The 27,844-nt window shown below is 34.0% G+C and overlaps 1 protein-coding gene across 1 annotated transcript in view; it reads right to left on the bottom strand.

The window, feature by feature from the left end:
- Positions 1 to 27,258, bottom strand: part of LOC124360812 (protein Pixie) — a 34,617-nt gene extending 7,359 nt beyond the window's left edge. Inside the window, exons 1-8 of the mRNA XM_046814727.1 lie at positions 27,151 to 27,258; positions 19,514 to 19,734; positions 17,798 to 18,013; positions 16,499 to 16,706; positions 14,033 to 14,219; positions 9,858 to 9,979; positions 5,262 to 5,546; positions 3,608 to 3,723 (exon numbers count right to left, since the gene is read on the bottom strand). Of these exons, the coding sequence (XP_046670683.1) occupies positions 3,608 to 3,723; positions 5,262 to 5,546; positions 9,858 to 9,979; positions 14,033 to 14,219; positions 16,499 to 16,706; positions 17,798 to 18,013; positions 19,514 to 19,729 (1,350 nt within the window). The 5' untranslated portion in view covers positions 19,730 to 19,734; positions 27,151 to 27,258. The remainder of the gene's footprint in view (positions 1 to 3,607; positions 3,724 to 5,261; positions 5,547 to 9,857; positions 9,980 to 14,032; positions 14,220 to 16,498; positions 16,707 to 17,797; positions 18,014 to 19,513; positions 19,735 to 27,150) is intronic.
- Between the last annotated feature and the right edge of the window lie 586 nt (positions 27,259 to 27,844).

Genomic DNA, 27,844 nt, shown 5'->3' with positions numbered 1-27,844 from the left:
TGTATAATTTTGTTCTCTTAGGACAAGAAGCTGAGAAATGAAGTCAGTCCAAAAAGAACTTTTGCTCTGACTCCGGAGCGACAGGAATTCAGGATAGGTAAGGTTAGGAGTAGTGGCTGCCTCCTTTCAAGATCCATGAGGAAGGATTTAAGTATTAATCTCAGTCATGTCTCCTTGGAAGAAGGGGAGGCCAGCTCTATACCAGCCTTTCCAGTCAAAGTGGATAGGGGTAGCACGCCCTTTTGTCTAGGCTAGCAGCTGCCTTAAGGAACCCCACCAGCTCCAACAGTCATCCTCTGCAGTGGACTAGACCTATGATCTACCCTTGCACCCCAATATCTCGACATTTGAAGTTAGTGATTAGCATTCAACATGACGGGACCTTAACCGTTCTGTGGAATTTCTAAGTGTAAATCCTTTAGGGCTGTCTCGAAATGGGTTCACGTTGAATATGAGAGACGGTGAAGGTTGCATCCACATCTGAGAATGTGCAGAATGGTTTTACAGTCGCCTTCCCTCAGGGTGGTGTCTGACCTTCTCTTTTTAAGTAGATCGGTTTTCCCAGGTTATAGGTCTAATTATAGGACATGGTCATCTGAGGAAGCATCTTCACAGAGTTGCCATTCTTCACGAGAATCCGCTCTGTAGAATGTGTGACGAGCAGGAGGAAACTCCTGACCTCTTTGACTGTCCTGCAATAGCAAGGGAGCGGTATGCCATCTTTGGTAGTCTGGACAAGGGTGGTGAATTTCCCCAGGAGGACCTTATAGTTTGTGTTCGGTGGTTTGTAGAACTGCTGAAATCTAGACTGGTAGGTCTCATGGTGTGCTTCCAGGGTGCACATAAGGCCCTTGAGACTTAAGTGCATGGCAATTGGCTGTCCCTTAGAAGAAGATGTGCCACTTCTAGACATTCAGGGTTGCCCAGTTTTAAATGACATACCGTTTTATGCAGTACTCAGTGTAGAAGGTATAGGAAATGAAACTTGTGGTTGGGGGTTAGCTACTATTTCGCTTAGTTATTTATAAACACATTATCGTTCATGAAACTATTTTGGTTGATCCGAGTTTGGTCAACCCAGGTTTTACTATAGTGCCAAATAATTTGACATGTTGAAAACTAGCAAAGATTTTAGACACAAGACATAAATGGGATATGCGATTATAGTACAGAGTTTTGTTTTCTTGTTCATCACTGACTTTAAAACGACTGATAATGCCTAATCTGCCCCCATAAGTTAAAAGGCCCTAACTCCAAAAATCTTTTAAACTGACTTTTTTTGTTGTTTTCGATTTACTGGGATAAAATACGTCTTTTTATGACATAAAAAGGCCCTAAATTCAACTCCATGGTCACTATTACTACAATTTATATTGGCCCTAACTCTGAAATGTCGTGGTTTTTGACATAAGATGGCCCTATGTAACAATTAAATGTTTAAAACACCCTAAGTGCATAGGCAGTTTGCAATTAGGGCCTTTTAGACTTATGGTTCAATAGTCCACCTGAGAGCATCAAGGAACTTGGGGCCTTCTCTCATAAGACTAAGTAGGAGATTTCCTGGAATTAGGGCCTTCTTTCATCAAACATAGCAGCATGACTAGGCTAGAGTTTTTTGTTGTTGCAGCTGTTCTCACTTAGTAACTCAACAACCTATCAAGTTAATGTTGTCATGAACGTGTGTTTTGGTTATCATTAGTTATTCTTCTGATGATACCTTATATTTTTGTGCTGATCTACAAAAAGTTATCATGCTGCCCAAGGATGGACAACTTCAAGGAGGTAGTTTTTACAAGAAGAATGGTAGCGTTCAATGAAAGTTTTGTACCTCTTGGGACCAAATAAAAAAACTAGGCCTCTAGTAGTCTTATGGCACGAGTCAATAAGTGGAAGAAAAAAGAAGACATCTTAAATGCATTTTATTCCTTTTTCTATCATTTCAGGGATATCAAGCATATTTGTATTTGGCTGGACAATTGTGCGGGACAAAACAAAAATTGGGCTCTGTTCACCTTCCTTGTTTATCTTGTAAATTACTGCCCCGAGATTTCCGTTGATAAAATTGATGTTTTCTACTTTGAACCAGGCCACACGTTTATGGCTGCTGGCTCCTTCCACCATTCAAGTTGAGTTAGCTATGAAACACAGTGGAAAGGTCTATGATTTCCAGGACTTTGTTAAATGTGTTGAAAAAGCTAATGTAGGAAAGGTAGACATCAAAGAACTTGGTGAAAGTGACTTGTATAAATGGAAAGACTGTTCTTCTAAACAAAAGCTTAAGTGTCGAGAAAATGTGCCATATCTCAAAGATGTTGTGAAAGTAAACTGCTGACAGAGGTAAAACTACGCTTTTGTACTCTACGAAATATGAAGAATCTCCTTCAAAAGAGTTGAACTTTATTCAATCTAAGTATATCAAAAAGTTTCCTATGCCAGAAAAAATAAATAAAGTTCGGGGTTTCAATAAAACCAAAAAGAAAGACATTATTGAAAAACTGTGTCCCCTTATGCCATCCAACCGTCGGGGGTTTTGGACAAGTCTTCCAGAGTCAGGAGAACAAGACTTGATTGACTGTGATGAGTAAAAACTAATTTCCAAAAGTTAATGCCAAAAGTTAAAGTAGATAGTGATCAATTCTATAAATGGCAGAAGTGTTTTTGTTTTCAATTAATCTTATTATTATTATTACTGTTTAAACTGTAATAAGTGGGGACTTATTTATCACCAGTATCTCTTAAATGTGTAATAGGTCTACAATTTAATCTATTCTAATTACTTTGTGCCAGAAAAAACATTGTTTGTGCATAGATTACTTCTAATTCTTTTTATTTAAGTCATGTCTAAAACACAACAATGTATATTTAGTTTTTTCTAGTAGTAGGCCGCCTACAATTTAACACTTTTTCTCATTTTAAGTAACTTATTTTTACAAGTTTTGTAAATTGTTGAAATATTTGTATGTACTTGTTAACTTTACTTTTTTAAATTGATTAATGTCAACAAATATAACGTGATAGGTTTCTTATTTCTATTAATTAGCTTACAAATTAAAAATTGATCATTGACTAAAGGAATATATTGTTTTTAACAAGCTTTTAAATTTAAAAATAAACTTTTACTTGATACATATTTTTTTGTACTTTTTCAATTAGTTTTTATGTGAGTAAATTCTAATAAATAACATTACATGTTGGTTTGTTTTCTTAAACTGCAGTTTTTAACACTAAAGGAACATTTAAAAATATGATTTATGCCAATTAGGTGTAGCAACTAAACAAGTCCATTTTGACGATGGAAAGCCCTAACTCCCGTAGAAGGAGTTAGGGCTTTTCAAGGGTGCGCCTCAGACCAAACAAACTGTGACATAAAAAGCCCCAACTCACTTTTTCTATTAAAAAAAAATTAATCCATGAAATTTCACATCAACATAAATATTTTGTAGGTCTATCAATAACATTTTAGCATAAACCTTTTTTTAAAGTGCTAAACTTGTTTAATGCAGGTAAAAAAAATTAGTAATCCTCATTTCCTGAAAATTTTTTGTTTCTTGGAGTTAGGGCTTTTATTCTTATGGGGGCAGTAATGACATGACATTGTTTCACTGACCTGGGGATGAACATAAGCATCTCTGATCTTATCGTGGAGCAGCTGCCGCACCAGCCCCTGGGACTTGGGGCTGATTTTCTGTGGTTTGTAGCTGATGTTGAGCTGAGGCAAGTCCCCTGCAACAGTTGTTGACTTTTAACCTCAATCCGGCAGACTGCAAAACTTTTAAATTCTGTATTTGTTACTATGAAAAGTCTCAATTCAGTTTTTAGTAACACCTCATCTGATTCTGGTTCCTTGCATTCTTAAACTATATACAACTGATCAAGTTATAACTACAAAATTTGAAAAGATTCTATGATTTCAGCCAGAAGTTGTGTTCAGCTTAACCATTTTGCCACCAGGCAATTTGCTTGCAACGTGGTTCCTTGCTGCCAAGCTTTTCACCAGAGATGTCTTCAAACGCCAACCCAGTTTTAAAACAGATTTTTCATATTGAACCCAGTTACCACAAGGTGATGGGTAAATACAAATTGTTTTTCTTTGTGGAGGGAACTTAGTGTTAGAAACAGTATTACAATCTTATACATTATAACTTATAAGATAGTGTAGTAGTTTCTGATCTCACAATATATATATGGGTAAATTATATAAAGATTTGGTACTGAATACAAAAAATTAAGCTTAATATTTGGTCCAAATTCCTCTGTTGGACACATAATGCATTTCTGAATAAATAAAATATTAAAAAATAGAAGCTACCTTTATAAATATATTTTTAGTTGTTTTTTATAGACTAATACAAATTCTTTAATCCATAAATACAAATATGAAAATCACATACGTGTAAATTAAACAACTGAAATAACTGTCACTCTTAGAATGTTGGTATAAAATCCTTATTTACACGTGAAGCGTTCAATTCTAAACACAATAACTGCAATGTGACATTATATTTTACAATTTTCTGAGAACATTTGGAAAAATGAACAAAGACTGTTTAGGTGTAAATTGACATTTGATTTTACAGACACTGGCGGTTATGCGTGATTTTCAACGGCAATAAAAGTATTACAATGCTTGCTACTTTATCCACCATAGGACAGGACTGTACGATTCTAAATGACACAAACGTATTGTAACACACCATAGTCAAATTTTTGTGCATATAAGAACTTCAGCAAGGAAATGTGCCTTGAAATGAATACAACTTTACTGACCGGCTGAAACTTTAACCATATTACAGTGCAAACATACATAACGGCTAGATTTAGGACTGGATCACAACTACTCCGATAACAGTTATTGTTGTTTCTCAAAACATTCACACATCTTTAATTCTGTTGTAGCACTTGAGTGTTGAATCTCAAATTACAACAGAGTGTGTAAGTACAGAAAGGACAACCTATCCTATATAGCATAACCTAACCTGACCTGACCTGACGCATGACGGACATGACATAACCTGACCTAACCTAAACATAAACTAAACTAACCTAACCTAAACTAAGCTAAACTAACCTAACCTATCATATCCTATCCTAACCTTAAACCACAAGCAATTTACTGATAAATTATAATTTTCAATAATTGGTCCGCTTTTGAAATTTCTAGCCAAAGGATTTAAAGCTTTGTAAACGATGAGCTACGGTTTGTTCAAAGATCGTTCATACGTATGAACTCAATCCCAAAAACACAATGTTAGGCTACCTACCGGAACCGGAGTCTGCGGGCAGGTTTCCGGCCAACATGCGGATGAAAGTGGTCTTGCCGGTACCATTCTCTCCTAGCAGCACCAATATCTCACTGTCGGTAAACTGGCCTTGATGCACTTCCAGCCTGAACTCCCCCATTGTCTTGATCATGGCCGGGTACTCGTAGTGATTCATCCGCTTCACCTCTTCTTCTGTGGCGCTCTCTGCTACCTTGAACACCAGTGACTCGTCCCGGAACCTCAGGTTCTCCGTCGGCACAAACCCGTCCAGGAAGATGTTAATTCCTGTAACGACACCACAACTAGATCACTCGTTCCAAAAACAGAAATGTCACTAACCAAATATCTCTACAACATTCTTAGCTTACTAAAATGTCAGAGATATTTTTAATTTTTAAATATATATCAGTCAAAATGTTAAATATTATATTTACAGTGTATAGGTATTGATGACACCAAATAAATAAAACACAATGTATTGAAATTCAATTTCATTCAAACATAATTTGTAGCAATTACACATTTCCAACACATATTCTACAACTGTGATTATTTTTATATATTCCTGTGTTTGTTGTTTTAAATTCTCTGGTTGCAATATTGTCAAATATATTATTCCTAAGATGAAAACGTATATGAAAATACATATTGATTGTCAAACTTATGAATATAATAAAAATAATAAATAAATATTTATTTTCCAACATTTACATCCATTAATAAATAAAACAATTAGGAAGTCACTGACCAAAAACAAGTAGCTGGTCAGTGTAACAGATAAACAATACACAAACAGTTTATAGCTTGCTCTCACATAAAAAAACTAAAAAGTCAACAGACTGCTCTCCGCAACGTCGGCACAAGACTACAAACAAAATAAATACATATAGCAGACTTTTATACAATATAGAATGAAAAAGAAGATAGATATAGAGGATATAGAGTGGAGTGGAGTGATATAGATTTTAATAAAAGTGATCATTGCGTTACTTAGCTGAACATGAGTATATACATTCAAGTATACATGAAAGAATAACACGCCACCCTAGCCTGTTTACAATAAATAAAAATGTAAGCAAACTTGGCAACGTTAAACTTAATGTCTATAATAAAAATATCCAGCCATATTGGAAGCTTGATCTTCACCTAACAGTTGTAAATGAGTTCAGTATAGTAGACAAGCCAGTTTTATAATTAGTAATAATAAACATTACATTACATTAAATTATATACGTATAATTTAAGAGCCAAAATGATATTAATAAATTCTATGCTGCTTTGGAAAGGTCAAAAACAATGAACATTTCTTTGGGCACTTCATTTTGGATTAAGTGTACTGGCAAAACAGACCAAATTGGAGAATTAGTTTCTCAATGATAACCTCTTCGGCTAGAAAACAGTAACTGTTGTGGTATAAGTCTATCTCTTTGGATGTAACTTAAAGAATGACAAAGGCAAAGTTCTTAAAAAAAATTTCTTTTTATAAATACAGTTTTACTTTGAATAAAGAAAATACTAGAGTAACTAGACAATAAACCTAATAACTAAATTATAGAAGGTAAAAGCAAAAAAGTATAAAACAGGGCATTTTAATTAAAATTAGCGTATTTACTTATAACAATAAAAAAGTACAGTTTAAAAAACTGTTTGTTTCAAATAAATTTTATTTTACTATAAAACAAGATAAATATTTCAAACTAATCAAAACAGTTAAAAGTACTACTACAAAAATGTGTAGTAGTTAAATGTACCACTACAAAATATGTAGTATTTACATGTACCACTACAAAAATATAACAGCTAAATGAACCGCTAAAAAGTATAACATCTAAATGTACTGCTACACAAATGTGGTAGGTAGTTAAATGTACCACTACACAAATGTAGTAGTTAAATGTACTACGACAAAAATGAGTAGTAGTTAAATGTACTACTACAAAAATGCAGTAGTTACATGTACCACCACAAAAATGTGTAGTAGTTAAATGTACCACTACAAAAATGTAGTAGTTACATGTACCACCACAAAAATGTGTAGTAGTTACATGTACCACCACAAAAAATGTGTAGTAGTTAAATGTACCAGTACAAAAATGCAGTAGTTACATGTACCACTACATAAATGTGTAGTAGTTAAATGTACCACTACAAAAATGCAGTAGTTACATGTACCACCACAAAAATGTGTAGTAGTTACATGTACCACCACATAAATGTGTAGTAGTTAAATGTACCACAACAAAAATGCAGTAGTTACATATACCACCACAAAAATGTGTAGTAGTTAAATGTACCACAACAAAAATGCAGTAGTTACATATACCACCACAAAAATGGGTAGTAGTTATATGTACCACAACAAAAATGCAGTAGTTACATATACCACCACAAAAATGTGTAGTAGTTAAATGTACCACAACAAAAATGCAGTAGTTACATATACCACCACAAAAATGTGTAGTAGTTAAATGTACCACAACAAAAATGCAGTAGTTACATGTACCACCACAAAAATGTGTAGTAGTTACATGTACCACCACATAAATGTGTAGTAGTTAAATGTACCACTACAAAAATGCAGTAGTTACATGTACCACCACAAAAATGTGTAGTAGTTACATGTACACACCACATAAATGTGTAGTAGTTAAATGTACCACAACAAAAATGCAGTAGTTACATGTACCACCACAAAAATGTGTAGTAGTTAAATGTACCACTACAAAAATGCAGTAGTTACATGTACCACCACAAAAATGTGTAGTAGTTACATGTACCACCACATAAATGTGTAGTAGTTAAATGTACCACCACATAAATGTGTAGTAGTTAAATATACCACTACAAAAATGCAGTAGTTACATGTACCACCACAAAAATGTGTAGTAGTTAAATGTACCACCACATAAATGTGTAGTAGTTAAATGTACCACAACAAAAATGCAGTAGTTTACATGTACCACCACAAAAATGTGTAGTAGTTAAATGTACCACTACAAAAATGCAGTAGTTACATGTACCACCACAAAAATGTGTAGTAGTTACATGTACCACCACATAAATGTGTAGTAGTTAAATGTACCAGTACAAAAATGTGTAGTAGTTAAATGTACCACCACAAAAATGTGTAGTAGTTACATGTACCACTACATAAATGTGTAGTAGTTAAATGTACCACTACAAAAATGCAGTAGTTACATGTACCACCACAAAAATGTGTAGTAGTTACATGTACCACCACAAAAATGTGTAGTAGTTAAATGTACCACAACAAAAATGCAGTAGTTACATATACCACCACAAAAATGTGTAGTAGTTAAATGTACCACAACAAAAATGCAGTAGTTACATATACCACCACAAAAATGTGTAGTAGTTAAATGTACCACAACAAAAATGCAGTAGTTACATATACCACCACAAAAATGTGTAGTAGTTAAATGTACCACAACAAAAATGCAGTAGTTACATATATACCACCACAAAAATGTGTAGTAGTTAAATGTACCACAACAAAAATGCAGTAGTTACATGTACCACCACAAAAATGTGTAGTAGTTACATGTACCACCACATAAATGTGTAGTAGTTAAATGTACCACTACAAAAATGCAGTAGTTACATGTACCACCACAAAAATGTGTAGTAGTTACATGTACCACCACATAAATGTGTAGTAGTTAAATGTACCACAACAAAAATGCAGTAGTAGTTACATGTACTGTACCACCACAAAAATGTGTAGTAGTTAAATGTACCACTACAAAAATGCAGTAGTTACATGTACCACCACAAAAATGTGTAGTAGTTACATGTACCACCACATAAATGTGTAGTAGTTAAATGTACCACCACATAAATGTGTAGTAGTTAAATATACCACTACAAAAATGCAGTAGTTACATGTACCACCACAAAAATGTGTAGTAGTTAAATGTACCACCACATAAATGTGTAGTAGTTAAATGTACCACAACAAAAATGCAGTAGTTACATGTACCACCACAAAAATGTGTAGTAGTTAAATGTACCACTACAAAAATGCAGTAGTTACATGTACCACCACAAAAATGTGTAGTAGTTACATGTACCACCACATAAATGTGTAGTAGTTAAATGTACCAGTACAAAAATGCAGTAGTTACATGTACCACCACAAAAATGTGTAGTAGTTACATGTACCACCACATAAATGTGTAGTAGTTAAATGTACCACTACAAAAATGCAGTAGTTACATGTACCACCACAAAAATGTGTAGTAGTTACATGTACCACCACAAAAATGTGTAGTAGTTACATGTACCACAACAAAAATGCAGTAGTTACATATACCACCACAAAAATGTGTAGTAGTTAAATGTACCACAACAAAAATGCAGTAGTTACATGTACCATTTTTAGTTTTAGGTAAATGATAAATGATATTTATCTCTCGATTGACATGTCAGAGTTGATAGAAATAGGGGTTCATCTGTGGCAGATACAGGTATATGTTTCCTAGGAGCACCACGTCCAAAAACATTTACTTTGTACGCTACATTTGGAGCACTTTCTATCATATAGTCTACTTAAAACAAGTAAATAGAGGAACTAACCTTCCCTGACTGAGAAAGGCATAGTGACTACTCCGTAGGCCCCCGGCACTCCATAGAGGCAACAGATGAAATCTGACAGGTAATCCAGCACTGACAGATCGTGTTCTACTACGATGATGAATCTGTGTACAACATTTAAAATTTTGTATACAATGAGGTCCGCTATGGTTTGTGTATAATAATATGTTAACCAAGTCTAGACTAACGATTATCAACCATACAATATCCAAACAATCAAATGGACGACATAAAAATCACCTCTTGAATAGTGCTAATTGAATTCAGGAATAACTTGTTACTTGTTGAGGCAATTTAGCAGCTAGGATTTCCTTTTTTACGGTTTGGGTCTTTTTACAAACAAAACTGTAATAGCCTGAGTTTCACTGGACATGTAAGCTGATGTCAGCTGCTCGACAGGAAACAAACAAATGATCGCTAATTTGTGTTTACTTCACTATTAAATATTTCCTCTACAAATTATATTAGGTTTATATAATATATTTCCATAACTAGAGTTGGTTTGAAACATTTTAACTTCAAAATACTTTTTTTAAGTAATACAAATAAATGGGAGTGCTGATGGCAGAGTGGTCTAAGACGTTGGAATTTGAGTCGTGAGTTAGAGATAGCGCAGGTTCGAATCCTGTCTGTGACCGTTGCACTTTTTATCAGTACCATTGACCTTGTACTGTATCGACTCTCCCCCTTATTCTGTTTCATAAGATCCTCGCACAGGCCAGTGGCCCAAGAGGATGGGCAGAATAAGGCCTAAAAGGGGATCGGGGGAGGGGGATGTACTATGCCCGTATTTTTTGCAGATTAAAGAAATATATTCAGGAAACTAATATTATGATTTATAAAATTGAAGAAGGCGGGAATATTACTCTGTTTTTAAAATACAGCTATTTCTGTAAATCTCCGTGATTTCCTTTTAAATAGAATGGTATGTTATAACCCGGTCTTCAAGATTTATGAATAACAGAAATTGGATTGGTATAATTTTACCTAAATCATACTTAGGTAAAAAAGAGGTACTATAATTTACAATTCCAAAATCAGGATTAAATATTTTAATATCTGAAATCAGGTTTTAAAACTCTCAATTTGCCCATCACTTGTGTTGTCGTCATGGCAAATGGAATGCAAAGAATCAGATGGCATATAGTTATTTTTGAGAGTTAAAATTAATTTAAAGGACATATTGTCCATATACTGGTAATATTTTAAAATTATAGCACACATTTATTGATGCATAGGTGTCTTGGAACACAAATTGAGACACAGATATATCTCTGTTTGGCCATTTAGGAATACAAATAGTACCGCCAATAATTAGTTGGTGTGCCAATTCAAGAATATGAATTTCAACGCCGATTCAGTACGTTATGGAAGTTAGGAATATAAATAAAAACACCCATATATTATTTAAAATTGGTAATAAACAACAATTATGAATAAATGTTTAGGTATAATAAAGTCGAGATGTTTTTAGTTGTTTCATCACAATCAGAAGTTAAAGAAGAATTTAAATCAAGTTTCTTATATTTATTTTATTTTTAAACCATTAACAAAATTTGTGAATAGGTTTCATAAAAACAATCATTGTTTGAAAACTAAACCTAAAGTAAAAAATAATTTTATATTAACGTATCTATACGTTGCTTTAACCCATTGCGGATCGTATTGTTTTGGCGCGTGGACACGAATTAGTTTACGATCAGCGGCCACACAAACAGCAATGGTGCACGCATAGGGCTCGCTATTGTATACTAGAAAATTCAGCTGTGAAGGTATTCGTTCAGATGGAACATGGGCCTGCTAGGGTATCCGTGATGTAGGAACGATAACACGTGAGCAAGGTTCCGGGTGGCAGGGATGATGTCTAAATCATTGTCTAAATAAAGCGGCTCGGGCGAAGCGATTACAACATCTGGGCCATTGTCTAGACTAAACCCGCCAACATGTACGTCTGCGTCATTGCGACCTGAGCTCGTGCGGCCGCTGCGTGACGAGCCCAACTCGTCAGTGATCCGCAATGGGTTAATACAAGTTGTACAGTAAATTCAAAACAACTACTTTCTAGCAAATTTTATTATAAAAACAATAATAAGCAATGTTATAAGTGTTTTGCCGGCAATTTAACATTTTTTTAATTAAACGTTTTTAATATTAGTAAATATACAAATATATATAACACAACACATTTCTAACAATACTTCACGTTCGAACACCGTTAATTGAAAATAACCTCTGGAATCTGGAAGTCATTTGGAAAGACTACAATAAAGATGAAGACCAATAAACATATCAACTTATGGGCTTTTGATTGGTATAACCTAAAAATCAGTCGCTAAAAGTTATCACTTTCATGATAAGGATACTTCAATAACAGGTCATCATAAAAAATGAAAATGGATGGTTAATTCTAGAACAAAACAAATCACTTAAAATAAAAACAATTTTTTGTTATAGTTTGGTTAAAAATACAAAACCGTTCATTGATTAACCCTTTTAGGACCAACTAACGATATATCGTTAGTTTGTCTTTTAGGCTAAAAATACCAACTAACGATTTATCAGTAGTTTGGTTTTATGGGTATAAGAAAATAATTAATAACTTTGATTCAACCAAATTTTGACTCCACATCTATTGATAGTTTCTACATTCACAATCGTCTTTGAATTTAGTAAAATTTTAATCCACAGAGGAGTGGGAAATGATAAATTGCGCAGTTGGTAGCGCTAGCTCTCGGCCACGACCAACACGCGATCGCCAGCGCCAGCTGACTGACGCGGCCTGCCGAGTTTGTTTACGTTTTGTTCACTGTGTTTAGACGATTATCGTGCTTCAAAATGACTAAAAGACATTTGAACGAGGATAGTATTGAAGATTTATTACGTAGTGATGCCGATCTAAGTGAAAGACCAGAAAATTTGTTAGGACTTGTCAGCAGTTCTGTAACATTTCTTCTGTGTGCAAAATAATTTATTTTTAGTTTTTTAGTATGAGTAAGTTTTAGAATAGTTCTCATGAACTTTCAAACTTAATAAGACCATGAAATAACTGAGTTAGAGACAAAATATTGTTTCATTACTGCTTAATTGGCCTGTTCTCTGTCATTAAGTTATCTTTTTCTGCTTCTATCTATTTTCTATAATTTTTACCATTATTATTATTTTTCCTCGTATCTCAGCCATTTATTGAAGAAAAATATTGAAATAAGTTGCAATCTCGTAAGCAATAACTTGTAAATACATGTATCTATATGTGTGGACTGTTCTATTTTTTTTAGATTACACAAAATTCCTGTAAACCAAAACAAATTTTTTTCAAAAAGCTTTTATTTATAGGTGTTAACAAACCTTTTTTAGATTTGCACAAAGTAAAACCTATTTTCTTATTGTTAGTCACTTCATGCAGAAAAGATTATTAAAATATCTCCACTACTTCAGAATATACCATTTTTTCCCCAAACCCTTACACTTTTTAAAAATACAAGGCGGTCTTTTAGGCATAGAAAATCTGAAAACGCACGGTCCTAAAAGGGTTAATAGAATAGATAAAAAAATTTAACTCTTTAAGTCAGGTCCTGGACAACATAGTAGTTGTGATGGTGGTGTTACTATCTGCTCTGGGAATCAGAGGGTTTTTTTCTCTTAGGAAAGAAGGTTATAAATTTCACTTAGTCCTATAAGAACCTTAGCGCTGCTTCCGGAGTGACAGGATATTCAGGATGGGTAAGGTTAGGGGATAGTGGCCGCATCCTATCGAGATCCATGAGGAAGAATTGAGGGCACTAATCTCAAAGTCATGTCTCCCCGGAAGAAGGGGAGGCCAGCTCTAAACCAGCCCTTCCAGTCAAAGAAGGCAGGGGTGGCACACCCTTGTTGAGGCTAGCAAGAACCTCTTGAGGTTGGGGAACAAACCCCACCAACTCCAACAGCCATCTCCCACAGTAGACTACCTAAAGAATTGCCCTTGTACCCCAGAATCTCGACATTTGCGGTTGGTGACGTGCCGATCCTGGTCATCCATGAGGTTGGCCAGATTTAAGCGACACATCGGCTTTTGCTGGGCCTAGTGGTAGGTTCAACTGGAAGGTATAAGGTATAAACCAGCCGGAAGTGATCCCTGCTGGGTATGAATCAACTTTTAGAAATATGAGGGTTCTCACTTCTCAGGTCTGATGAGGGATCGAATGGTGACGGCAGCCTTCAGCCGCTGTTTGACGTCCAAGTAGGAGGAGGGTTCGTCGAACATGAAGATGTCCGCATCTTGGATACACACCATGGCACAAGCAAACCTCTGCAGCTCTCCACCAGACAGATCTTCTATTGACCGGCCTCGGATTTTGGAGAGATCTGCAAAATAATGCAAGCTACACGACAATTTGAATTGTTTATGGAAATTATTTTAAATATTTATGTGCACCACAATGTTATTTTAAAGTGTACATATCGTGAGTTATTTAAAGCCAGTGATCTACATCACAAACTTTGTTTTTTTAATTCTAGTTTTTAAATGTTGTTTGCAACATAAGCGGATGTGACCATAGACAAATGTGACAACTTCACCCAATAGGACAGTTTCATGGCCAATGTGACAGCATATTTTCTACAGCTCTTGGTATCTTTTAGAGACAATATCAGGCTCAACACAACATTTCCCAATCAGATTTTTTTCATCCGGTTTTGTCCTTAGCTTATATTTATTGTAGTATATTTTCTGTGAAAAGTCTATTATATTCTAATTAGTGCTAATCAAAATATATACATTATATTTTATATGGTACAATTGTTTACCATATATTTTAATTTATCGGATCAAGCGATAAAAAAATTATACTTACACTAACAAGTTTTGTATTTTAACTGGGTATGCTATCTTTTAAATTATTCTACTGGATGAAGACAGGATTTTTCAGTAAGTTTCTCATAACTCATATGTGAACGTAATTTTTACTTCATTTTCAGCGGTTTTGTGGTATGCTTGATTGGTGCTGCAAGTCCAGCTACCATATCACAAACAGCCTCCAGAGAGAGTATTTGGCCAAATTATAGCAAACAACATCCAGAGTAATTGGCGACCCACCATATCACACAGCATTCAGAGTAATTGGTGATCTGCAGTATCACACACATCATCCAGAGTAATTGGCCGGCTGCTGCATTGCAAACAGCATGCAGAGTAATTGGTGATCTGCAGTATCACACACAGCATCCAGAGTAATTGGCCGGCTGCTGCATTGCAAACAGCATGCAGAGTAATTGGTGATCTGCAGTATCACACACAGCATCCAGAGTAATTGGCCGGCTGTTGCATTGCAAACAGCATGCAGAGTAATTGGTGATCTGCAGTATCACACACAGCATCCAGAGTAATTGGCCGGCTGCTGCATTGCAAACAGCATGCAGAGTAATTGGTGATCTGCAGTATCACACACAGCATCCAGAGTAATTGGCCGGCTGCTACATTGCAAACAGCATGCAGAGTAATTGGTCACATGATTTGTCTTTTGTATTAATCTTGTAAAGAAAAAGTACTATTTTTAGAATATAAATATTTGAAATCTTTAGGGGAGCTAAAACTAGGATATCAACAAAGTAACAAAAACGTTACGATAAATCCACTTCTTCTTTAACTTTGGTTTTTAATAAAGTCTATTAATATGGTTCTACGTCTTAATTAATGACTCAGTACTGAAACAATTGAAATAGTCTAACAATTTTTGTTAGTATTGTTTAAATTTGACTTGTCCCAATATTTCATATTTGTTTCACCAGCATTTAAAGAATTATTATGAAACTGTTGGTTTTTGCCTTATGACCATCCCTCAGAAAACCATTGATGGTAGCAATAAATAGTTTTTATGGTCTTATGTCCAGTGCAGGATATCACTTTCATTACTAAATCATATAGTATTATAGAAAAATAGGAGTTTGTGGCAAAATTTTTCGAGATGCCCGTTAAGAAAAAGTAACAAAAAAATATTAAGCTATTTTAAAGAGTTTTGTAGAGTTTGAGAGAAATGACTTTAGAAACTTCAACAATTCAAATCCTGAATCTTTTACATTCCTTGGTGGATTATAAAATTGACTTCCAAAATATATATTGAGTTCAACAAAAAAACAAATTTTTACTTGCAGTAGTTTTAATAAGTATGGCCCACTGTAAACTTAATATTTTATATCTGGAACTATCCTGCCCGTAATCTAAAAAAATATTGAGACACACGTCTACCTATATTCTTATTCAGAATATATTTAATTGAAGCTACACATAGTAGGTTTATGCCATATGTACATTTTAGTGATTGTACATATGTTTACTGCCATCCAGATGCCGTTAGTGTGTACACAAACATATACATAGAATGTAAAAACTTCAAGTGAAATATTAACAAAACCATGAGGTTTCATTACTTCTGTTATTTACATATGGATTCTCATAAATATTTGGTCGGAATATGTTACTGATAAATGAAAACCACTTATTTTGTAACTTTCCACAAATTGGAAATTTAACACTTTTGCTTCTAGTTAATCCGAATTTGGCCACCATAAGGTTAATAATAACTTAAGGGAAAATCCCTTGTGATAGAATGAATGATTAACACGCGTAACAGAGGTCGGTTACTTACCCAACAGTTCACAGATCTCGGCCTGATTGTCCCTCTCACTCTTCTTGTCCATGAGTTGCTGAACTGTTCCCTTCACTGCCTTGGGTATCTGGTCCACATACTGAGGCTTGATCAGCGCCTTCAGGTCATCCTCTAGGATCTTAGTGAAGTAGTTCTGCAGCTCTGAACCTCTAAAGTGACTCAGGATCTCTGTCCAATCTGGCGGACTCTGTCAACAATACAGAATCTTTTACTTAACAATTTATATAACTATGATCACTGGATTTCTTTCTTACAATCAAAGTTAATGAAATACTTGAGGAACATGTCACTCAATATCGAGATAAACATTCATTTTGGGGCTTTGTAATTGGTGATTCTACAGTGTTTCATTCCTTTCCGGGATAATATGAAAATTTGAGTATGTCATAGCTTGAACGTGGAAAATGTATCATTACTTAATGATCAATCACAATTGGAACGAATAAAAAAAATCAAGAATGTTGAAAAAATAAATGGAAACGGTTACAGTACAAATTTGTTATGTAATGAAAGACACGAAACAATTTGAAAATTAACAATTTGAGAAATACAAGAAGTTTATTGTATTATAATTCCATTATTAAACTTAACCCAAATGTGTGATGACTAACGACAGTTAATATAGTCTTTCCGGCACAGTTTGAAAAAGTAGGTAGATTTTGTAACAGAAATACTAATAATTTATTTCTTATAGGATATACATGTTAATCCTCTTTGAGATACAAACAAATTTTTCATCACACATAAACTCCTTGTTTTACTAAAAGAATGAAGCAACAATCAATCAATTCTTTATTTACATTCGTCAATAATATAAATGGCGTCAAATCTTTTATGTATAGATTATGGTTAACCAACGTTTCGGATAATTGATCAAACAGAACAATTATTGCTCAAAACATATTAGACTATTTTTCATAGACCAAAACTACAATAGTTTGAACTTTTATTAAGATTCTCAGTGACTTAACGAGTAGCGAACAAAATTAGATTTTTGTTTGCCCGCCAGTATCTTGAGGGCAGTGGATTTGCCGATGTCGTTAGTCCCCACCAGCCCCGTGGGATTGGCAGCTTATGCAGCTTGAACTTTTATTTACATTTTATTTAAATTCCCAGTGACTTACTGAGTAGCGACCGAAGTTGGGTTTCTGTTTGTCCACCAGTATCTTGAGGGCAGTGGATTTGCCGATGCCGTTAGTCCCCACCAGCCCTGTGGGATTGGCAGCCTATGCAGCTTGAACTTTTATTTACATTTTATTTAAATTCCCAGTGACTTACCGAGTAGCGACCGAGGTTGGGTTTTTGTTTGCCCGCCAGTATCTTGAGGGCAGTGGATTTGCCGATACCGTTGGTCCCCACCAGCCCTAACACCTCTCCTGGCCGTGGGATTGGCAGCCTATGCAGCTTGAAGGAATTCTGCGAATAGCGGTGCGTTGTGTCTTTTTCTAAATTACTTGGCAAGTTGATAATCGTAATTGCCTCAAAAGGACATTTCTGAAAAATTAAGAAGTAAATGAGATTAAGTATCCACTCTTTGACTGCAGCTGATTCACACAGTCACAAAAAAATTACATAATTATGTAAATAAAGATGTCAATATTATTCTCAAATAAAGAAATGCAATCCTAATGGACACAGTAAAAGTTTTTGTGATTCTTTTATAGATTTGTGAATGTAATTAATTTTGTTTATAAGAAATAGTGGAATGCAATCTACCTGCTTAAATAAAACAACCCATCTAAATAAATTTGACTGTAAATTGCTCAAAAAATATATTAATTATAAAAAAATCAAGTACAATATTAGTTACAAGTGAAACATCTTGAATTATATATATGTATATATATATTTATAAATTTGGTTCTATTTAAACACTATTTTTCTCTGGGTAAAAAAGATTACAACTCTTGCTACCAGCTAATGTTTATCGTTTTTCATTAAAGTAAAAAGGCCTATAAGTATCACCACCACTGGTAGGGTGTCTCTCAGACTTGGATAAGTTTTTAACAAACAACTGCCTGCACATTGTTATTTATTATATTGGAAAATAATTAAAGGAGTTTCCTCTTTTATTTAAACAACTTAGAAAAATGTGTTTTTCATGCAAACGTACTATACGGAACGTTTTTTATTTAAACACAGCATATGATTTTACAATTCAACTTTTCACAAAATATATATAATATATATATATATATATATATATATATATATATATAAATAGTTTTGTCCTTACCATAAAATATAAAGTACAACTAAATATAATTATTATTTCTAATAGGAATATTTGAAAAACTAGATTAATATTCTACAGAACACAACATTTATTTGCGGAGTCACCTGATAATGAAGGCCTCACCCAAAAAATTAACGATTTTGAAAATTATTGTTTTTATTAACATTTAGTAATATTTAAAAATTTTCCAATTGCTCCAAGAGTCTTCAAATGTAATACAGTTTAGCTTCAGCACAGAGCAGCATCTGAAATCTGACACTGTCACAGACTTGACACCTGAAATCTGGAGTCAACGTCTGTCTGACGAGATCCAAAACAGTTAGAGATAAAAGACTTTTAAAATAAACTTTTTACATCGTTTCCACATCAGAGACACTCTGACTACAAAAGAGCTCTTTTGGAAACGATGCCGAGTTCGTTTGAAACGTCTGTGTCACTGACTTTTTATCGGATCTCTTCAGGAAAACGTGGACTCCAGATTCAAGGGGTCAGGTCTGTGAGTGTCACATTTCAGACGTTGCACTAAGTAGTGAACTGGAGCTAAACGCAACATTCGCATTGAATCAACCCTTCCCACCATAGCTGTGTTATGTGTAGAATATTCTAATGATGTACTCAACTTATGCGTTTAACCATAAGTGTCTTTTAAATCATATATGCTAGCGCTAACTTATGGACTCTGTAATAATATACTGAATAAATTCGTATATCTTCGATTATGACATTTTAGATCTTTTATCTTCTAAAGCAACACTTACTTTTACGCATATACCACAACCAATGCATAGTTCTTCGGAAATAACAGCGAGCTTATCATTGGGCGTAACTTCTATGCAAAGTTTCCCCATACGGACGACGGGGCACGACTTTTTACACTCTTGACGACATCGCTTCGGCTTGCACTTATCTGTGTTGACAATGGCAATACGAGTTAGCTTGTCCGTCTCTTCAGTCGCTTTGTTGTTTCGAGGCATTATGACTGGAAAGCGAAATTGATGCATTATTGAAATTGCAAACATAATGTGTTTAGAACTCTTTATTACCACAAGACATTCATAAGAATATAACACATTTCAAATAGATGCTTCATCTAAGTTCTAGTTGAGTATAGTATGAGTTGCAGATAAAATAATGTTAGAATTCAGATCTACAATTTATATTATTGCAAGAATTTCTTAATTTTTGTACACCAAGTTTAGGTATCTAAAACTGTTGCATATAAATATATTCGGCATCAATGGAAAGCTCTTACACACCAGATGTGCCTTTGAAATATATCTATAGGGCTCTGTTCCTTGGGTTTCCCAAATTCCCTGAAGTTAAAACTTATGAGAGGAGTTTTTCCCTCTCCCTATTTCATTATGATAGTATATGTTTTAATTAGTTTATGTTATTTTAATAAAACTTAGTCAACAAGCATATCCTCTCACAGCCCACTTTAAAACTTAAACCCACTGAACTGGAAACCATTCTATAATAAATTTTAATACAAATTTAGGAATTTTACTTTTGTAAATTATAGTGACAAGAGTTTTGCTAACATTTAAGTTTATAACTTCAGGAAAAAAAACCAAGCTTACTGCTACGAATCCATAATTATTTTAATAAGTTAGATGGTGAAAGAACTATTAATATTTTTAACAAAGCCTTTATATTTTTTTACAGTTTAAATTCCCTTCAAGGATTTAGAAGAACGTATTATCAAAAAAAGCTTGATTTTTTTTATTTATAACTGATTAGGAGTGAGTACAACCGGATGCAACATGCTACAGAGATTTTCCTACTAGTGCTCATGTGAAAGGAAGCTACTGCTTCTGCTTGCTGACTACTGCCAGCTGGAGATTTTCCTAGTGTTCACACTGTAAGAAAGCAGTAGCCAGCTGGAGATTGTTCTACTTGTACTAGTGTTCACAGTGTGTGTAAGAAAGCAGTAGCCAGCTGGAGATTGTTCTACTTGTACTAGTGTTCACAGTGTGTGTAAGAAAGCAGTAGCCAGCTGGAGATTGTTCTACTTGTACTAGTGTTCACAGTGTGTGTAAGAAAGCAGTAGCCAGCTGGAGATTGTTCTACTTGTACTAGTGTTCACAGTGTGTGTAAGAAAGCAGTAGCCAGCTGGAGATTGTTCTACTTGTACTAGTGTTCACAGTGTGTGTAAGAAAGCAGTAGCCAGCTGGAGATTGTTCTACTTGTACTAGTGTTCACAGTGTGTGTAAGAAAGCAGTAGCCAGCTGGAGATTGTTCTACTTGTACTAGTGTTCACAGTGTGTGTAAGAAAGCAGTAGCCAGCTGGAGATTGTTCTACTTGTACTAGTGTTCACAGTGTGTGTAAGAAAGCAGTAGCCAGCTGGAGATTGTTCTACTTGTACTAGTGTTCACAGTGTGTGTAAGAAAGCAGTAGCCAGCTGGAGATTGTTCTACTTGTACTAGTGTTCACAGTGTGTGTAAGAAAGCAGTAGCCAGCTGGAGATTGTTCTACTTGTACTAGTGTTCACAGTGTGTGTAAGAAAGCAGTAGCCAGCTGGAGATTGTTCTACTTGTACTAGTGTTCACAGTGTGTGTAAGAAAGCAGTAGCCAGCTGGAGATTGTTCTACTTGTACTAGTGTTCACAGTGTGTGTAAGAAAGCAGTAGCCAGCTGGAGATTGTTCTACTTGTACTAGTGTTCACAGTGTGTGTAAGAAAGCAGTAGCCAGCTGGAGATTTTTCTACTAGTACTAGTGTTCACAGTGTGTGTAAGAAAGCAGTAGCCAGCTGGAGATTGTTCTACTTGTACTAGTGTTCACAGTGTGTGTAAGAAAGCAGTAGCCAGCTGGAGATTGTTCTACTTGTACTAGTGTTCACAGTGTGTGTAAGAAAGCAGTAGCCAGCTGGAGATTGTTCTACTTGTACTAGTGTTCACAGTGTGTGTAAGAAAGCAGTAGCCAGCTGGAGATTGTTCTACTTGTACTAGTGTTCACAGTGTGTGTAAGAAAGCAGTAGCCAGCTGGAGATTGTTCTACTTGTACTAGTGTTCACAGTGTGTGTAAGAAAGCAGTAGCCAGCTGGAGATTGTTCTACTTGTACTAGTGTTCACAGTGTGTGTAAGAAAGCAGTAGCCAGTTGGAGTTTTTCTACTAATACTAGTCTGTGTAAGAAAGCGGTACCAGATGAAGAGTTTCCTACTAATGCTAGTTTTCGTTCTCTGTGGAAGGAAGTAGTAGCCAGCTGGAGATATTCCTACTAGACAGTATTTCCTAAATAATACTTGCTTAATTTTTTCTCTAAAAACCTTACCATAGTAATTTTGTGAATTAATTATAAAATTGAATATCTAAGTAATTTTAACTATTTTTTGAGATGGATAGTTTTTTATGATTAGTATATTGAAATGCCTCTGCCTGGTATTATAGTAATATTATTATAGTTATTGTATGTGAACATTAAAAAATCTGTTCTGTTATTGAAATAGAGGTTTGCAAGATGCTTCGAGAGATTTTCTTATTATTCTTATACATATCTTTTTTTAATTTACAAAACCTGATTCAAGCCTACTAAATTTCCCACATAATTAGTCCGTACTACAAAATTAACTGAATATATGTACATTATAATGTTCTACAGACCTAGTTGAAGTACATTGCAATAGATGATTAACCGAAACTGCCTATAATAAACACTTATCTATATAAGTTACAAAGGACGGAGCTTCATAATGATTGGATGAAGCTCAACCAATCAATGTCACAACTATGGCTTCTTTACCGTATTTCGAGAATGTACTTGGGTAATATTTCAACACGCTGTGAATAGAAAATCGTAGGTGTAAGTTATGACACAAGTTATGTAAGCCTAAGAAAGAAATTTGTAGCATGTGGATGGTCGGTATCTACTGCTTCTTTACCTTGTTGTCTGTGGTGAAAGCGCTTCCGCGCAGTGAATGGTCAATCTGTTCCCATCCATAAGATGTGTTAAGGTTTAGGGTTTCAATGGCAGAATATTCATACAGAAACAATACTCTAAATGTCAGAAGGCTACATCATTTATTCTGTATCGCATGTCGAAGTTTAATCGGGATAATGTAGTAACTGGTTCGATTTATTACTGTCTCTTGCTGCATTAACTGGACAACAAGGTTCCATGTCTGTGTCAAACATTGCCTATACGATTGCTATAACATTGTCTGGATGGCATTGACTTTAGCTGGTGAGTTCATGTGGCACCGTTAACAGCAGAGGCCATTTTGACCTCAAATCACATCCTAGATTGTACAATGTGATCCGACGGAAAAGTTGGACGTTCTGGTACATGGTCTGAGGTTGGGAAAATACCGATCAGAAATGCTCCTGGCCATGACTTACCGTAAGTTTAGACTCTAAGAGTCAAACCCACATCTCGACTCCTGTGACAATGTCCTCTGAAAATATAATATGTTCAGCTTCCTTATGATATTGAAAAAAAAATCAATTGCAAAGCCATTCTTTTCATTTGGTGTTCCTCAGTGACTCCACCTGGAAATCTATGAGTGCAATTTGTATACATGAAAATTTTCAAAGACAATTTTGTGAATAATTACATTATTAACATTTGGAATATAAGTACTAATGCTAAAATTGAAATTCTAAATCTTCTTGTCTACGGTACTGATCAAATTGTCTGTAATGTGATTTTTACAGTAGCAAAACAAAATACTGTTTTATTCTTTTATTTTTCTTTTCACATCATTATTTCCAATTTACATGTTGCTGGGCTGCAATATAATAAGCGTCCAATACTCAAATTATCAATAATATTGAATCATCAATATTTATGAGTAAACAGTCATCAATATAACTACTTAAACTGAATTATGTTTTAGGTATTTCAAATTCCAGTATAAAAAGTAATAATTTTATGGTAAATATAAAAGAACCTAGGATTAAGTGTGTAATATAACAAACGAAACAGTATAACATTTACTTACTGTTATTTTAAGGATAAACATGTCAGATACAAATAAAACAAGTACATAACCCTTCTATTTGCTGCCAGTACAGATGCAATTGTCAGTAACAGGTAATTCAGTGGTAACCTATTACCGGGATTACTGTTATTTCAGTAACAGCTGGTCTGAATGATTGGGTGTTCTCGGTTATCAGTAACAGCCGAGGCCATTTTGACCTCAAATCATATCCTAGATTGTACAATGGGATCTGACGTTGAAGAAGTTGGACATTCTGGTACATGATCTGAGGTTGAGAAAATACCGATCAGAAATGCTCCTGATCATTATGTGGACTTTGGCGCCACTATGCATTTCTGGTGAAATAAGAAAAACATCCCTCGAGATAGTACCCAAATTCTAGCTCAGATTACATGAGTGCTTGTAAAGGATATTTTTAAATGTGTATTTTTAAAACCTTTAAAATGCGTATGCATGCATAGCCTAATAATGTATAGAAGATAAGGACTTCATAGAACTCAATTTTATGTCATATAGTGAAAATTTGAACTAACCCTTTATAATTTTATTACTTTATCAGTCTATGTTACAATGTAGTTAAGTTAGTTAAATTTTTGTAAACTAACATGTTACCAAGGTAACAGATTACTGGAACGTAATACCTCAACATGTTATTCCGCAATTGGTTATTGATAATCAACAGTATTTTCCATCTCTAATAGCCATTAAACTAAATTAAATACCATACACATGATTGTTTGAATTAATTTGAAACAATAATGTCAAACTAAATTACGTTATAGACTTTTAAGATTGTATTATTTTCTAGGATTGTTTGTTTTTACAAAGTTTGAGCACCATAATACTTACAATTACTTAACATGCGAGAGATCGCACTCACATCCTGGACGCGAGAGGTCGCGCGACGGCAAATTGCTCACGCTCATCTTTTACTCAAATTGCAGCTTTAATTTGGTGAGAAAAGTTTAAAAAAAAACTGTGTGTTGTCTCTATTACTGTCTTTCAGTATATACTAATAAAAGTAATTGGGCACTTAAGTTCTAACAAAGAGAAATATTATTATGATACACTGTATATTTGGATCGGAATTGGTGACTTTTTGGTACGAAAAAGGTCGCGTGTGAGCAATTTGCCGCAATAATATAAATTAGGCTTTTAAATGAAACATTTTATTACAATAAAGTATTTTATTATGAGGAAGAAATAAATTTTATAATATGTATATTTCCTTAAAACAAAATAAATTGCCTCAAAAACGTTATAATATAATAATAAATCAATATTTAGGCAAAAGATTACTAATTCAATAAAATATTATGTACAAATGAAGAAACCAATTTTATAAAAAAGAAAAATTATAAATGTTAACGAAAAATTAAATTTCTTTCTAAGTTTCATAAAAAAGTTAAAATATAAAAACCCCTAAATTAGTACAAGTTTACTAATTTTGTTTCAGTGGACATTATCGTCTAAACTAACTGAAGAAGTGTGTATGTATTCGAAAACATTACAAAAAACACAAAAACATTAAAATATTGAAGATTTAGAAATATTTCCAAAATTCTCAGATTTAACAGAATGCACTACGGGAGAGATCGCGCGAAGGCATATTGCCGCGGCAGGTGCAGAGCTACGACAAAAATTCCACCACTCGCAAATAAAGCCGGCGACAGACTAACGGTTGTCAAGGTTAGGCGCAGGGATGTACTGGGAGGGATAAAACGAGACCCTGTTATCCTGGGGCATCACTGCAAACAAAAATATAAAGAAATCAAAAAAGCGCGGCAAACTGCAGCGGGCGCGATCTCTCGCGTGTTAACAGGGGTAGACTTTAATAAGCGGCCTACACTTGTTATTCAATAACTATTATCAAATGGTTCAATTGTTTTTATGCGAATGATAATTCAATATTACAATTTATTTAACTTATCATATGATTTCAACTTCTTAGTTGTAGTAATTAATGTAAACAATAAACAACAAGAAGTAACTTTAGTCCTGTAGGAAAAACTCTAACTGAGAGATCACGGGTTCAAATCCCGGGGAGGGCCAATCATGTAAAAAGTTAAAGACCAGTGAACATCGAAGCCTACATAGCTGTAGCTGAGGCTTAAAAAAAGAGAAAAAAAAAGTAACTAATATTTTGAGACTTTGAAAATAGCGATGAATATGAGGAAAATATGCAAGATATTTGTCACAAGGGTGAGATTTGTTTAATAAGCTTCAACATGTGCGTTTGGCTCCTGGTAACAGATGGGGAGAATTCTTTCTATAATTTCACAAAAGAGGTTACTTATTGATATCAAGCTGGGCAAGTTATATATATAAGGTAAGGTATATTGTAAGGTTTCTTTGACATCTAAGTCTAGGCCATAGTTGGTTATGTTGTTTTGTAATTTTATTGTAAAATTTTTTGTTTTTTTCTTCTTATTACAGTAATTTATTATAACTCTGTATACTATTTTTACATACATTGAAGTTGGATAATATATTGAATTGTTCGATAATCGCAATTGAATAACGAGTGTAGCAGGCTGCTTATTAAAGTCTCCTCCTTAACAGGATAAACATGTCTGACAGCATTTAAATTGTTCTAAAGGTGATTCGATATTATTGATCATTCAAGTGTTAGGTGCTTATCAAACTGCAGCCTTTTACTGATTTCACTATCAAATCATGTTTTTGTAAAAATACAATGTACTTTTAGTATTATATTTTCACAAATGAAACGGTAATCAACCATGAAATTTGATTTTCTCACCATTTACACAATAATTGTAAATATATGGTAATAACAACACAGTATGTTCCAATATTTACTATAAATGAGATTGCAGTAATGATAGTTATATAGATTGTTTGGAATATTGATATTTATAATCAATTGTTTTGCTGGCCTCTTAAGGAAATGCAGCATATAGACCAGCTTTAAGCCCTATTATGCCAAGCCCATATAAGTTTAATTGATTGAAAATTTTTATAATTGATGAATAAGAGGACATTCCCATAGGCCTAGGTGCACAATTGAACAAGAAGTTTAATAAGTAGCAGCTCAAAACTGATTTCGTGCATGGTGTAAAATATATACTAGCACAAAGCATACTGTTTGAGGAGGTAAAGCATTATTATTATTTTTTTTAATGGCAATGATGTTATTTGAATATAGTGGCTTATTTAATACAATTAAAGTAAACTTTATTTTATTGATCAAACATAATACTTTGTAACGTAGTTTTGATTTTAAATATATTTTTTTTTATTTTAAATATATTTTGTAAGAACATGACACATAACCTATGAATTTTAGGGTTAGGAAACACCTGACCTATTTGTAAATGTATGCGTAATTATTACAAATAATGCACTTAGGAAAAAGTTAGAAATAAAAATTCAAATAAATTACTACATAAACTGAAAATTTGCACAAATCTTATAATTAACATTCTTTTTAACATACCCAGATGTTGGCGGTGTGGTGCAGTGTTCGTGTCAACGAAACGCACAAGAGATCTAGATCGAAATCGTACGATGACACATAGAGAAAGGCCATTTATCAAAGCATTTAAATTTATGTACAAATTGAAAATATCGTAACTGGTAAAAACTTCTTAACTTTTTAGATAAACAAATTATTGCATATTTCCGACTTGTAATTCTGTAGCACACACTGAATAATCAACACATAATGGGTTTATATGCAGAGTAGAAGTTGAAATAGAAAATTGTAAAATAATATAAATTAACTAAAGAACTACGATATGATACACCAATATTTGAAGTTCTCCTTTTGAGAGGATAACAAGATTAAGGGTATTTGTTATAATTACGTGTAACGTTACAGCGACAACAACCTGTTTATTATCTCACAATTTAGACATGGCAAAATGTTTATAATTATATTAGTCAGATCAACCATTGTCAATAATGAACTTAAAAGTAAGAGTATATGGATTTTGATATTTTCAAACTTCATCTTCACAAGGTGTGTCACCTTATACAAGTTTGCTGCTTGTCTAGGTACAGCCCTTGACTATCAAATACATCATTACACTGTGTTTTAATTATGTGTTGTGAACTGAAAAATAATATACATTGATGTTGCGTTGAAATCGAATAATTAATAATTAAGTATGCAAGCAAACTTTGATATT

This window comes from Homalodisca vitripennis, chromosome 4 (genome assembly GCF_021130785.1).
Source record: "Homalodisca vitripennis isolate AUS2020 chromosome 4, UT_GWSS_2.1, whole genome shotgun sequence".
Classification (NCBI taxonomy): domain Eukaryota; kingdom Metazoa; phylum Arthropoda; class Insecta; order Hemiptera; family Cicadellidae; genus Homalodisca; species Homalodisca vitripennis.
This window is presented reverse-complemented; position numbering and strand designations above follow the sequence as displayed.